Source organism: Drosophila santomea, chromosome 2L (genome assembly GCF_016746245.2).
Source record: "Drosophila santomea strain STO CAGO 1482 chromosome 2L, Prin_Dsan_1.1, whole genome shotgun sequence".
Taxonomy (NCBI): Eukaryota; Metazoa; Arthropoda; class Insecta; order Diptera; family Drosophilidae; genus Drosophila; species Drosophila santomea.
In genome coordinates this window covers 7,322,577-7,337,036 of record NC_053016.2, presented here as the reverse complement: position 1 = coordinate 7,337,036, position 14,460 = coordinate 7,322,577, and the positions used below count along the sequence as shown (strand labels likewise).

General features: G+C 43.7%; 3 protein-coding genes across 4 annotated transcripts in view; 1 reads left to right on the top strand and 2 right to left on the bottom strand.

Annotated features, from left to right (window-relative positions):
- The window catches only part of LOC120458004 (nitric oxide synthase), a 33,380-nt gene that overhangs the window by 4,340 nt on the left and 14,580 nt on the right, over positions 1-14,460 (top strand). For both annotated transcript variants that reach the window (XM_039645499.2, XM_039645500.1), the window contains exons 2-8: positions 970-1,744; positions 2,461-2,575; positions 7,118-7,254; positions 7,361-7,523; positions 9,357-9,448; positions 10,129-10,270; positions 10,963-11,102. In XM_039645499.2, the coding sequence (XP_039501433.1) occupies positions 1,146-1,744; positions 2,461-2,575; positions 7,118-7,254; positions 7,361-7,523; positions 9,357-9,448; positions 10,129-10,270; positions 10,963-11,102 (1,388 nt within the window). In that variant the 5' untranslated portion in view covers positions 970-1,145. The remainder of the gene's footprint in view (positions 1-969; positions 1,745-2,460; positions 2,576-7,117; positions 7,255-7,360; positions 7,524-9,356; positions 9,449-10,128; positions 10,271-10,962; positions 11,103-14,460) is intronic.
- On the bottom strand, positions 11,251-12,583 carry LOC120458007 (lysosomal aspartic protease). Its single transcript, XM_039645503.2, has one exon. The coding sequence runs from the start codon at positions 12,496-12,498 to the stop codon at positions 11,320-11,322; it is 1,179 nt and encodes a 392-aa protein (XP_039501437.1). The 5' UTR covers positions 12,499-12,583; the 3' UTR covers positions 11,251-11,319.
- LOC120458006 (lysosomal aspartic protease) lies at positions 12,716-14,086 on the bottom strand. The gene has a single exon (XM_039645502.1). It carries the CDS (start codon positions 14,070-14,072, stop codon positions 12,822-12,824), a length of 1,251 nt encoding a protein of 416 aa, XP_039501436.1. The 5' UTR covers positions 14,073-14,086; the 3' UTR covers positions 12,716-12,821.

The following is a 14,460-nucleotide window of genomic DNA, read 5'->3' as shown; positions in this document are numbered from 1 at the left end:
CGGTGCGAATTATCCTATTCCGAGCTCAGGTGATGGACAGGTGCTATTGTGTTGTGTATTGGGCCACATAAAATGCGAGACCGATGAGTCGCTGCCATAGATTAACCTCCAAATGTGGCTGCATTTGACATGGGAACCTGGTTCCATGGTATCCATTTCATCGATGAAGTTCCATGGGCACCCACGCACATTTAAATTCGAAATCAAATGCCGAATGATTCACTTTGAGGGCACTCCCGCACTTAGTCATTGGACAGTCAGAATGTCCAATGAAATGCTATCGCTTTCTAATTACTCGCCCATTGTTTGTGGGCTCTTGTTTTTGCCGTTTGTTTAATGACGGCTTTGGAAAATTGCTTTGGCAAATCAAAATAATGACCGCAAATTTCGGCTTATTTTGATTCACTGGGTGTTATTTTTCCACGATGCCATGTACATCTGCACACACATATGTATAGTACGTCCCTTTGTGCCCTTTTCGCTTTGCCTTATCAATCAATCAATTAGCTGGCCGGCTGGCTTTGAGTGCATAAGTCTATTTTTGTAGCTAAAAGCCAGCCTTTGTCCATCTATTGTTTTCCTACCGTCGCTCTCAGGCATTTTGAGTGGATCCGAAGGAGCAGAAAGCTGGACAACTCAATGATTTCTGATGACATTCGATGGCAGAGCCTCAAGCCAAAGGTATTGCTTCATCCGAGTGCACAAACTGGTGGAAGTCACTATATGCTAATCAATCAAGTAAACTAGTCAGGTAGAGATTTTGTAAAGCAGTATTTTATTTATTCAAGACATTACGTTTTAATTATATTTAAATTATAGACCATTTAAAGACAATAGCAAACAAAAGCATACTTTCTCCTGCCGATTTTCCTCATTAAACCTCTCATTACAACAGTATGTTTTTAAGTTCCTTTATCTGTTCCGACCAAGCGTAGTAATACAACTTTCCGAAAACTTTTCAATCCTCAGTGAAGCAATTGAGTGTGGCCCAAAAAATAAAATAAGCGAGCCGCAGAAAGTTTACGAACAGAATTTAATCAAAAACTTGGAGGGTAAATTGTCCAAGTGGTTCACCTGTTGGCTGCATTTTAAATCAACGAGGCAAACAATCAGCGCAGAGGAGCTGCTCCAAGTCCCCGGGCAAGATGTCGCAGCATTTCACATCGATATTCGAGAACCTGCGATTCGTGACCATCAAACGTGCGACAAATGCGCAACAGCAGCAGCAGCTGCCGCAACAGCAACAGCAGCAGCAACTTCAGCAGCAGCAGCAGCAACAGAAGGCACATGTAGCCGCCGCACAGCAACAAAACAGCAGAAAAATCAAAACTCAAGCAACGCCAACGGTGAATGGCAATGGGCTCTTGAACTGCAATCCAAATGGCGAAGGCGGCGACTCCTCGCCCAGCCATGAAGTGGACCATCCGGGGGGAGCACCAGGAGCAGTGGGCTTGCCCTCTTCAAGTGGCACGCCATTGAGGCACCACAAGCGCGCCAGTATCTCCACAGCATCGCCACCGATTCGCGAACGGCGTGGCACCAACACCAGCATCGTGGTCGAGCTGGATGGCAGTGGCAGCGGGAATGGGAGTGGCGCTAGTGGTGGAGGTGGCCAGGGTGCGGGATGTCCGCCCTCGGGCAGCGGCACTGCGTCCGGAAAAAGTTCGCGGGAACTATCGCCGTCGCCCAAAAACCAACAGCAGCCCAGAAAGATGTCACAGGATTATCGGTCGCGTGCCGGCAGGTAAGGATTGCATTTATCACTGATACTATATATGGAGCACACCACTCCTGGCATGACAGATAAATTGTTTGGGGCAGCCACAGGATAGCGGCAGGACTTAGCAGAACTAGTTGTGCTTAGGAACCAGATGGGATTTGCAGGTGGTGCTGGTAAATAGCATTTGTCGGCGGAAATCGAAAACCATTTCTTTTTCACTCCTAGCAGTTGCGCAAAAAGTATTTGGGTTTTATACGATTTAAAATAAACAATTTAGCCATAGGCATTATGTTTTTTGTATTGTATGTATTACCCTTCCTTGCACCAAAAGCGTTTTAAATTTTTTAAATTAATCAAAAAATGAGAATATTTCTGTGTCAAACAAGGAAATAAGTAGCATTTTTAGAGGTTGTTCGTGCTCAATTTTTAATAAAGTTATGTGTATATTTTGTTGTTTAAAAAGCTATTAAAAAACGCTGTACCTATTATGTGTGTATTGGCTAGTTTGAAACAAATCGAATAGACTTTTATAGGAATTAAAATTTAAAAACAAATAGAGTACTTGAATATTTATAATTTTTAAAAGGAGTAGACTGAGTAAAAAAGATTTCCCAGCGGCTAGACAAATTGCGCGATTTATGTGCGCAGCTTAGTGGCCCAAATGGCCCTCAGATTCGCCGGCTTGGCACTTACTTTGCCACACTTGCCACCCACATCTGAAATCACTTTCTACATTGCAGCTTTATGCACCTGGACGACGAGGGACGCAGTCTGCTGATGCGCAAGCCGATGAGACTGAAGAACATCGAGGGCAGGCCGGAGGTGTACGATACGCTGCACTGCAAGGGTCGCGAGGTGAGTCACGTCCGGGATTGCAGGGCGGGAGTGGGAATCTTGGCCGTAATTAGCCACTGCACGTGGCCGAGGAGCAGCCACTGCTCCATGCACGAGCTAGTGTGCCATAAAAGGGCAGTAAAACAATACTTGGGCTAAGAGCAGAAAGTTTCAGCCGAAGGAATGCGTTAAAAGTGAGTTGGCCAACGAGCGCAAGAAACATTGCATACTTGCAGGAGTTATTTAATGTTACCCTGCCATGTAATTGTTTGTATGCCTGTGTGAGCTGTGTGGGTGAGTGGCTGTGTGGGTGCATCCTGCATATGTGAGTGTGTGTGTGTGTGGGTCCTGTCGCTTTGTTTGTTTGCTCGTCTGCAATTGGAGCGTTTTACAGCAGTTTTGTTATGCAAAAGTTGGCAGAGTGCGTGCCCAGGCTGGATGGCGGATTAAATAAAGGACCCGGCTGCTCTTTCCTTTTTTTCTTGTCAGTCCACAAAACTTTTCCCATCGTAATAAAGTGGCCTGAAGTTGGCTCATTTTTCTACATTTTTCCCTTGCTCTGTGGGTGTTGAATTATGTACTATTTTTGGGCTAATGTGGTGAATGTGGTTCGTTTTTTTCTGAAAATGTTGAGCTATTACGAACGACAAAATTGGGCGTGATAAGCTGTTTGTCCTCCAAGTTGAAAATAATTAATACAACTACATACTACATTCTAGAGCAACACAAAAGGCAAGACAACTTAATACAGAAATGAGTTTTTATAAGCTTTGTGGTGAAAACACTTTTGTGTCGGGAATGCAATAAAGTTAGTTGGTTTCTCTAATGACTTAGAGGAACGCCTTCTAATTGTTGTTGACTCAAATTTAAATTGTAGTAACTGTCAGTGCTCAAAACTCGCTATGCTCATTAGCATACCTTTGGATACCTTTCAGCATTGTTGCCGCCACAATCAGCATAATTTAATTTGGCCAAAACGGATTCAGCCACCGCCGCTCCATTGGTTCGAACCTCATTAGGCCGAGTGGAAGCGGCGAGAGCAAAGTGCAAACTGCAGATGCGAAGTGGCAAGTCGGCGGTGTCAGAAGTCGGCTTAAAGTTGGGAGACCTAACCCCAATTAGCCTGGCACCCCCAAAAGTCCAGAGTGGCAGTGGCAGTGGCAGTGGCAGTTGCAGTTGCACTTGCAGTTCAGCTACACTTTCTATGCTAATTAAGTCAGCATCAACGCCAACAGCGGAAATGGCACAACGAATCCTTTTTCACAATCAAATTTCATTTCCCTTTCGCCGCCCGCCCACCAAGCGCCGTTTTAATGCGCTCGAAATTATGCAATGCACAAATTTATATGAGCCACTGTGCCATGTGCCATTTTGCTTAAGCACTCCATGCAACAACATGCAAATTGCTCCAAAGGACTCCCAAGGACTCCCACTTCCGCTTCTGACACCCAGGTAATTATAATGGACCAGCACTTTAAGTTGCAAGCATTAAGTTTACATCGGGGCATTTAACACTCGGGATTTTGTGACTTGAGCATGTGAAAAGGGTCTTTAATCCCAGCCAGTTAATGAAACTTTACTGCCGCACACTTTTCGGTTAATCCGTGTCCTGGAGTTGGCTTTACTTCGTGCTCGGTTGGCTTTGAGTGACTTTGCCACACATCTCCGTAAATATCATGCACTCGACAACCGAAAGTTGGTGCAAATATTTTCGTTGCATTTTTCATCACCACAGACAGCATTTCCACTTAATTTGTGCGCCCGTTGCCGTGCAATTTCAATTTCATGGCCAAAAGGTGGCCCAAAAAGTGGCAAAACAAACTTAACTGCCGCAGAATGCAGTTAATATTTGAATTCCTTCGTGGTTATGTTTCAGCTCCGGAAGAAAACTGGCAAAATTGGCGTCTCGGGAAACTTATGGCAATGGCTTGGCCGGAAATTCAATTGGCTGGAAAATGTTATTCTTGGGATGTTTCGGTGAGAGCACTTGTCATGGTGCCAACAACTTTTTTATTGGTTGGCTTTTGGTTAACTTTTCGTTGATATTTCACATAAGAAGTTGGGAAGTACGCATGCAACTTTCTCTTAAATGTTTAACTATTGATCTATTGATGTAATGAGACTGTAACTAAGTAAAAGCCCTTGTTTTCCTGTGCTAAGCTTGTAAATGCAATCCGCTCTAGGTTTTCGCTGCTTTACAATCCAAGCAAGGGCATCCGAAGTGCGTTGTTGTCTGAGGAAACATGCCCCAAGGCGAATGAAAACGGCAACACCTCCTTCACTTTCCCGCACCGAAGGGCATAATTCTGCTGCAAGCACGAGGAGCAGCGAAAAAATAACCATTTTCGGCGGCCAAGTCCTGCTCCTCTTCGATGGAGAAAGTGCAGTTTCTTGGGGAGATGCCACATGCCAGCCAGTTGGAGTTGGGTGGCACGTGGCCCGAGGAAAACCAAACTTACACGCCAAACTTTAAGCTTCCCGCCCAGTAAATGTGTGTGTGTGTGGGTGGGCGGGAAATCCTTCCAGCGTTTCCTTCGTATTTATTTCGGCAGCTGCAACAATTTCCGGTTCCGCTGCAAATGCCGCTCCTCCTGTTTATATTTACATAAAACAATTTTGGACAACTTTGAGTGCTAACCAGTCCCGCGCTGGCAATTATTTGCATTCCCACCCAGACGGCAAAAATTTCATTTGCTCCGCTGCAGATGGAAATGAAAATGAAAAGCCAGCGCCTTTATGACGTCTTGTTTAGCTTATGAGGTTCTCGCCCACGGAAAATAATAATTTAGCCACTTAACCAGACGCATTCCGCGCCTGATTCCTGCTTATTAGGATAGTAACTCTCTTTCCACTTTGCTAACTGACGTATTCTCGTCATGTGTGTCGCTGTGTTTTTGGGTGATGTTTTTGGTTGCCTGGCTCGGTTGCTGTTTGCATTGTGCATAAATTTGTCTTGTGCAGCTGAGTGAAAATTGGCAAAGTTTATGTGGGCGGGCAGCAGCGAAAAGAGGAGGGAAATGCATTTTTGCCATGTGCATACGCATACAAGGCAAAGTATGTGGCTTGCCTTTAAGTTGCAAACTGCACTTTATTGTGGCCAGGACGGTTGCAAACAAGAGAGTTCTAAAATTAATGTGCCTTTGTGGAAATCGCAGCTCAACATTGAAGTACATACGTTCACAAACTAATCCTTTGCCAACTGTGATACTTTGACTGCTATTGCTTTTCAACTTTTACTGCCATTACCACTTTTACTAGCCCTACCACTTTTATTACCTCAACAACTGCTGGAACGCCAGGGTGTTGCAGAGGTATTACATTTTAACAACCAATTCAGATTTGTATGTTATGGTAAGATGCAGCAACGCAAATTCACCTTTTACTACTCATGGTATTAACTATTTTATATGCAAAAGTGAGCAAAACATGAAGTGATTCGCACTTACATAATACTCCTTAAAATAAAAAGAATCTATACCAAGAAAGTTGTTTTAATCAGATTGTTTTAATTGCGTATGTTAATATATTAATGTATTGCATTTTACCAGAAAATATTTTAATACAAAAAGGCATGAACCAACATTCTCTTTAAAGATTCTTTTTGGAAAGTTGCTGAAAATTATTTTCTGTTTAAATGGACTTTTCAACGAGTTGCTCAAGGGTTATTTAATTGGCTTGGTTTACATCTATTCACTTTACAATTTAATGTCCTAAATGGCTCGCTATTTCAGCAGTTTATGTGTTCTTTGCCATTCTTACCCACTAAAATCGCTCGTAAGCTTCAAGAAGCTGCTTTTAGCGCGGCATACACTGCGTATGATTGACGTAATTGTAGCGAGCACAGCCGCATGAAATTTTTTAGTTAGACACTTGCGACACTTGAGCAGTTTTTATGCCACTCTTTGCCAAGCCAATTCGAGGGCTCAACTGCCTGGAAAAACAAACTAATTATGACCGCGGGTGTCTTGGGCGGATTGCGGCTGCTTTTCCACGGAGTAATAGACAGACTGAAGTCGTGGCGTTGAGTAAATTAAACCGTCGGGCAAATAAGCTGAGAAGAAGAAAGGTGTGGAGGAAAGTGCTCGGCAGGAGGCAGGAATCCTAGGTGAGCTGCGGCAGTGGAAATGAAAATTACAACGGCACGCATCATAAAAAACAAACCAAGAAGCGGGCTTAAGTTTAGGAAAAGCGCGCAGGAATAAACGACTGGCAGGAAAAACGACATCCGCAATTGACGGTGAAATGCTTTTTAAACGCTCCCTACTAAACTGGGGTGATTCTAAAGGTCCTTTGGTTTTTCTCAACTTTTTATCTATTTAATTTTCGTACCATTGTGACTCTCCACTTGTATCTCAACTGTCACCAGTTCGTTGCTTGTATTTTCCCTTCTCCCAACTGCCATTCATGGCCATTTGTCGCTGCAGGGCAATTGCCAATAAAAATTTAATCACCTAAATGAGCAATTACACTTGTTTAATTAAAGCTGTCACAACATGTCACACAGACTCCATTCATTCCGACTTGACGACTTATTTGCTGGGCTCCATTGTCTATTCTCTGCAGATTCTTTCCTGCTCGAAGGCCACCTGTACGAGCAGCATTATGAACATTGGCAATGCGGCGGTGGAGGCCAGGAAACCCGATCTGATCCTGGAGCACGCCAAGGACTTCCTGGAGCAGTACTTCACATCGATTAAGCGGTGAGCTTTACATAACAGATAACTCAAATACATTTAAGATATAAAGACACAGGAATATTATATTAAAATGATTTATCTGATATCTTATCTCCCATCTCGAGTGTAGTACATCATCGACGGCCCACGAGACGCGGTGGAAACAGGTGCGGCAGAGCATTGAGACTACAGGACATTATCAGCTAACCGAAACGGAGCTAATTTATGGTGCCAAATTGGCCTGGCGCAATTCTTCACGTTGCATTGGCCGCATACAATGGTCAAAGTTGCAGGTGAGTGCTGCTAATGCTGATTTATGTGTTATGAATCGAAGTTATTTGAGCAAAACTTATGGTAAATGCCATTTATCAGATAAACGTCTTTAGGTTTCGTTTGGCAAAGCTACACACCAGTATTTCATGAGGATTAGATGGATTTATCAGTGATTCATGACCGGAGAGGTCATACAGAACTCGAAAATAGCTTTCATCAGCCACAAAATATGACAACAATTCATCAAGGCACATTAGGCTTAAACGTATGCAATTCCAAAAAATTATATGGGCAATACACCCGCCGGAGTAGTCAGCTAAAATTTGTTAGAGAACAAATCACAGACGAATATATAATATGTGCCTTTGTCTGGGCCACATTACTCTAGATTTATGCGTGTTTCAGGCAAATGACAAATGTCGAAGGCGAAGAGCAGAGTCAAAAGGGAAATAGACAAAGACAAAGCTAAAATTTGAAATGCAAATCCTCGTAAATTTTAATTTACTCGCAAAAGAAATGGCGCCCAAGGCGGAGATTTATTCACATGCACCCGAATCTACATACTCGTATACAAATTATAATGATCAGTAGTTGGCACACCAAATGGCTGACACTGTGTGTGTGTGGGTGTGTGTGTGGATGGGTGTGAGTGTGCGTATGCCTAGCAAAGTGTAAACCGATTTGCATTTCCGCCTGAATGATTCACGTGTGTTTGTTAGCTGAGAACTCGAGAAGGCAAATCTGATTTCCAAAGACAAGTAGTCACCTTCAGCGCCATGCCAAACAAATGTACATACTTTGCATTGGCGGACGGATGTCAGTTTCATATTCTGCTTTCAAATTAAATAAAGCTACCTTCCGCATAGTTTCAAATGTTATGTTTAACTCAAAGCTAAAAGTTATGTGGTAAAACAAGCAGATACAAAGTACCATAAATATTTTCCATGTTAATTTAATTTTTCGCGCTGACTTTTGATTACATGTACTAACTTTTCCAAAGCTATCCAATACCACTCTGGCGAGACAAAAAAAGCGGAGAACTTTGCGTTAAATTAAATGAAGTATGTGTGGCATAAGCACTTAAAAAGGGTTCAGTTTTGTGCGCTTTGCAAACTTAATTAGGAAACTCGTTGTACATTGGTTTGCCCCCGACAGAGAAAAACATGGCAAAACCCAACACAGCAGAAAATCGAATGAAAAGGGCTTTCCTTGGCCAGGAATGAATTTCGGTTTCGAGTGGCTTTAACATAGAAATCCCATAAAGCCAACTGTAGGGACTTCATCCTGGCCTAGACCCAAATACAGAAGAGGCCACAAAACAGGTGTGGAAAAAAAAAACAATTGTATGGAACCAGATAACATGGTGTGAGATTCAGGGTGTGAGTTCAACACTTAAACAGAAATATTGCAAAAAATTCATTGAAGCGAAATAATTGAAAAAGGGTTTCGGTGTGTGAACAAGTTGCGAACAACTCTCTTATGCGACCCATGCTAACACACAAATAAAACAAATATAGAAGTTACACAGAAATTTATGTCACATTTATCATCCGCCCCGTTGAACGAGGCGAATAAAAAAGGAAATATAAATGTGTTGCACAGCTTTAGGGTTTGGGGGGCTGGCAACTAAAACTCATGAAAAACAATTGTCTACACTTTTAGTTTTCTGTCTGCAAATGGTGTTGATTTTTTCTAGTTTCCAGCTGCAAGCATTTGAATATTTTAGGTAATTTTAGCTCTGCGGGAATCGCGTTTTTACACCCCTCTAGGTGGAAATTTATACATGTTCCACTGAAGAGTGATTCGTTATTGTCAAGCTGATATTTTCATTATTTATGTACTATATTTTGCAGGTCTTTGACTGCCGGTATGTGACAACAACAAGTGGCATGTTTGAAGCCATTTGCAATCACATTAAATATGCAACAAATAAAGGCAACCTGAGGTAATTGAATTTGTCGGCCAAGTGTTGGCTAAATTAAATATTCATTCATGGTTTTTCTTAGGAAATATGAGTATAGGCTTTGAATGGAAAGAAAAGTGAACTTAAAACACTGGCACACTTTAATAAAAATATAATTAGATATACTCGTATATAAAATGTTTCGATTGAACAATTAACACTCGCAATTAGGAATGCAATTTTAAATATTCCCTCAACACGTAATTGCCAGCTCATGAAAATTAGAACGAACGGACAATTTTGGAAGCCCTCTAATCGTTTTGAGCCGCACATAATTATTAATATTTTCCCATGCTCTTTGGCACATACAATTCCGAAATTTTCAAATAATCTACTCGCTGCGTGGCAGGCGTCGGTGGAATGTTTGCGAAAAGTGATTGCCAAATTATGGGTTTGGCCTGCTAATTGGCTGAATTGAGAGGGTGAAAGTTAAGGGGGCTGCCGCTGCCAATTTGATGCCACGAATAGTTGAGGCACCATCCCTTTCAACTGCCCCATTTGATTCAGTTGGTGTTGCACTTTTGACTTGTACGCACATTAGGGCGCAAAGCGCTTTTGGCTGTTTCCAAAAGTTTCATTGAACTTTGGCGAACTTTAACGTTCTGGGTACACAAATTGTTTTGCGGTTGCCTTGTGTAAAATAAATTGATTTTACATTTCAGATCGGCCATCACGATATTTCCCCAGCGCACAGATGCCAAGCACGATTATCGCATTTGGAATAACCAATTAATATCTTATGCCGGCTACAAACAGGCGGATGGAAAAATCATTGGCGATCCCATGAATGTCGAGTTTACTGAGGTGCGTATCCAAGAATATGAAACCAGTAGTCCTACGTTATTTTATAATTTATCTTGACTTATCATTTCCTGTTTATTTAAACGCAAAGTTATAGACACGGTTTGAGAATATTTACAATACCGCCAAGCAGCTTTTGTTTATTCATGTGGCTCTGCGCAATCCACCTATCAATTTACATATCATATATACATGCATAAATATATGTTTTTTCCTCAGCCATCACCATATTTACACGCATCAACTGTTTTTGCCTTTAAATCCAAGCCCCTTTCGGCCCCTTTTCGGCCCGCCCAATTTCCCATGTGACGACCTTTTGCCGAACCAACAAGTTGGAAAAGGCCCAAAAGCCCACAACAACAGTGGCAACAAGTTCGCTCTATAACTCGTTGTAATAAATCTCTTTTTAAATACGCAAAAACCGAACAAACAACAAAGCTGTCAATAAATACGAGCACAAATACGGTAGCAGATGTTGGTCCACTGCGATCCATGGTTTCAGTCAATCCGTAGTCCACCATGCCCCACAGTGATGTATTTGCATATAAAACCGAGCCCCAAAGTATCCGCATTTATTTTTACACATGTCACTTTTATGTCCGCCACTGCCAGCCGCTGGCTGACTGCATGGCCTTATGCTGATTTTCGATTTGTTTGATGTCCAATCCCATCGCTCTCCTCCATCCATCCGTCAGGTCTGCACCAAGCTGGGCTGGAAGGGCAAGGGCAGCGAGTGGGACATACTGCCATTGGTGGTCTCGGCCAATGGTCACGATCCGGACTACTTTGATTACCCGCCCGAGTTGATACTGGAAGTGCCGCTGACCCATCCCAAGTGAGTATAAAGATAGCCCCCCATATGGGGGCAATTACTACAGTTTACTCTCGCTCTGATTTCCATCCAATAAACCCCAATTATTTATAACCAACTTATAAGCTTCACAACACAGTTGTTGATTTTTCTAAATAAATTAACTGATAAGAAACACTTCAAATTGATTTTTATTTATTGCACGAATTTCTTATATTATTTCTTTTTCGCGAAGAACTAGTTAATAGTCCGCCACCCTGGCGAAACCAATCCTTTCGTTGCCCTTGTCGAACACCGTGTAGAACTTGCCAATGAAGACATCACCCAGAATCCAGAAGCTAAGCCCCTCCATGTAGGTGAACGCGGACATGCAGTAGGTTCGGCCATTCTCCGTCAGCTTGACAATGTAATCCCTGGGCGCCAGGGTGAAGATGGTGCCACCGATGTTCAGGTTGACCTTGGGCAGAGTTGAAACACGACTGCAGCTCACGAACGCCTCTCCATCGCCATTGTCGGTGGCGCCCAGCTGGCGATTGATCTTTCTGTAGGCGGCCAGGGGGGCCACGATCAGAGAGGTGCCCGTATCGGCGATGGCTTGGCATCCGTTGCAGAGCACAATGCCATTGGTCTTGATGGTGTTCACCGCGAACTGCCAGTAGGCGGGCACCGAAACGGGAACATAGGTGAGACTTCCTTTATAAAGGCTCGAGTCAGTGCCGCCCAGGATCAGTTCTCCACCGCGAACAGCGGTTCCCTGGCGCTTGAGGTAGAAGGAGATAACGGGCTCGTCGAGCAGTCCCTGGGACACCATATTGTCGAACGGCGGAGTCACTCCATCAACGGCAATGGCGCTGAAGGCCAGTCCGAGGATTCCAGCGAAAGGGGCATCCACGAAGGTGGTGCCCGGCTCGTTGAGTGCCTCGCCGAATGTCTGATTCTGGATGCTGATTCCCGCTATGGTCACCGTGTCGGTGGAGAGGATTCCCGACAGACTGCCAGTTCCGTATTCGATGGCGAACTCCTCACCATTGGCCACATAGGTGCTGGATGCCGCCGAGTTGTACTTGTTGTGCTTCTTGCAGGCGATATTTGAAGCCGGGCAGCTAGAGCTTGGAACCCACAGATTGGCGGATCCGGTGTCGAACAGAATGTTGAATCTCTGCTTAGGGGTTCCGATGGCAATCACTCCGTAGTACTCATTGTTCATGGAGTTGTGCAGCGTTTCGGTGGCACTCGAGGAGCTGGTACTGAGAGACGTCTCCGCCAGGAATGAGTACTTGGACGCCAGCACGGTCTTCTCGGCCTTCACACCTCCATGGGTCTTGGTGAAGTTCTTGTTCAAGTGGAGCTGAACGCGATTTAACTTGGCAGCGGAATGGCCAATACCGACTAGCAGCAATAAAACTAACAACTGTCTCATGTCTGCGGCTGAAATTCGACTGTGAATAGATACCAAATGGGCTCGGAATTTAAATAACTTCTGTCTGCTCTCCCGTGTCTTATTGTCTTTCTACAAATATCCATAAATAGCGGAAAATTTTGCCATTTCATTAGCAGTCCACGGTTTCTGTTGGCACACTTAAGCTGACTTGAAAACAGAGCAGTCTGGTCTTAGAACTTAAAGAACTCGGCAAATATTTGTTTCTGGTTTTAGGCATCTTTTTTAATACAAGTGTTTTGACAAAAGACAGATGACGTGTAAAATAGGTCGGTGGACTGGTCGAAAACTGAAACATGAGTGACTCAAGTGAAGTATCTAGAGTATTCATCGCCGTAGAAAGAGTAATCTCTAACATAAGTTGGGCGATAAATGCCATAAGTTGAGTTCTTCTTTAGTTTAGCGAATCCAATTCTCTCCTGACCCACATCGAAAACAGTATAGACTGTTCCCAAGAAAATGTCTCCCAGTATCCATAATAAGTTTCCCTCCAAGTAGCTGAAGCCGGATAGGCATAGGGTTTGATTGTTATCCGCCTGCAGCTTGTAGATGTAATTATTTGGGGTAAGTGTGTAGGTGAAGCCACCGATATTTAGGTTAAAATTCGGCAGTTGGCATAGATTGCTGCAGTCCACGAAGGCTTCTCCTTCTCCATTATCGGTGGCATTCAATGCTCGATTGATCGCGTGATAGGCTCGCAGGGGAACGACGATGAGCGAGGTGCCAGTATCGGCGATGGCCTGGCATCCGTTGCAGAGCAGGATGTCCCTGACTTTCACCGAATTAACCGTAAATTGCCAATAGGCAGGCAGCGATACTGGAACGTAGTTGATGCAGCCCCTGTAGATGCTCCGATCGATGCCTCCCCAGATGACTTCGCCGCCAGACTGCGAGGTTCCATCGCGCCTGAGGTAGACGGAGAACACCGGACGTTGGACCAATCCTTGCCGGATGATGTTGTCAAAGGGAGTGGTTATTCCGCTCGAGAGAGATGCAAATGCCATTCCAATTATGCCATCAAAAATGACGTCCACAAAGGCTGAACCTGGTTCATCGACGGCCTCGACAAAAGTTTGATTCCTGATTACCATACCGTCAATATTCACCGTATCCCTAGAGCGAACTCCAAGCAAACTGCCCGTGCCGTACTCTAAGCTAAATTCTCCTCCGTCCTCCACGTAGGAACTCGACGCACTGGAGTTGTATTTATTGTGCTCCTGACACGCCTCGTTGGTGCTGGGACACTTGACACTGGGCACCCATAAGTCGGATGATCCAGTATCGAACTGGAGATTAAAACACTGCGGTGGTGTTCCGATACACACCCGAATGGTGTACTCCAGATTGAATCCGTTGGTCAACACCTGCGTGGCTTGCGAGGATTGCTTGTCCACCAGAAAGTACTTCGCTGCCAGCACGATCTTCTCCGCCTTCACATTCGCATGGGTCCTGTTCTGATTGACCTGTCGATTGATGGTCGTCCTTCTGAGTTGGCCCACCGAATGGCCAAGCAGCAGTAAAAATATTGCTATAATTGGTGGTTGGCCTACTTGCATGACTGCGTATTGTACACAAATGTGTCTCATTGCAAGGAAAGCGCACTTAAATAGTACACATAAGTACTCCATAACTCAAAGATTATATAATTTGTAGTTATATGATTTCCTTTGCAATTGAGCTAAAGTAGCCATGTTAAAATGATTAATGCTGTTGGCTAAGCGCTTTTTTACGTGACATCGTGACTCTTTAATTGAATCAGCTTTACTATGGGATTCAAGTAAACATTCAGTCATAGGTAATGTAAATCTTCATTTGACATTTAGTAAATTATTTAATTTAGCACAGAAACTACTAACACCACTTCATTAAACTGCATAATTCTGTATAGAATAAGTGTCTAAATCCACTGAAATGCGCGGTTCAGTTGGGACTGCAATGTTTAGC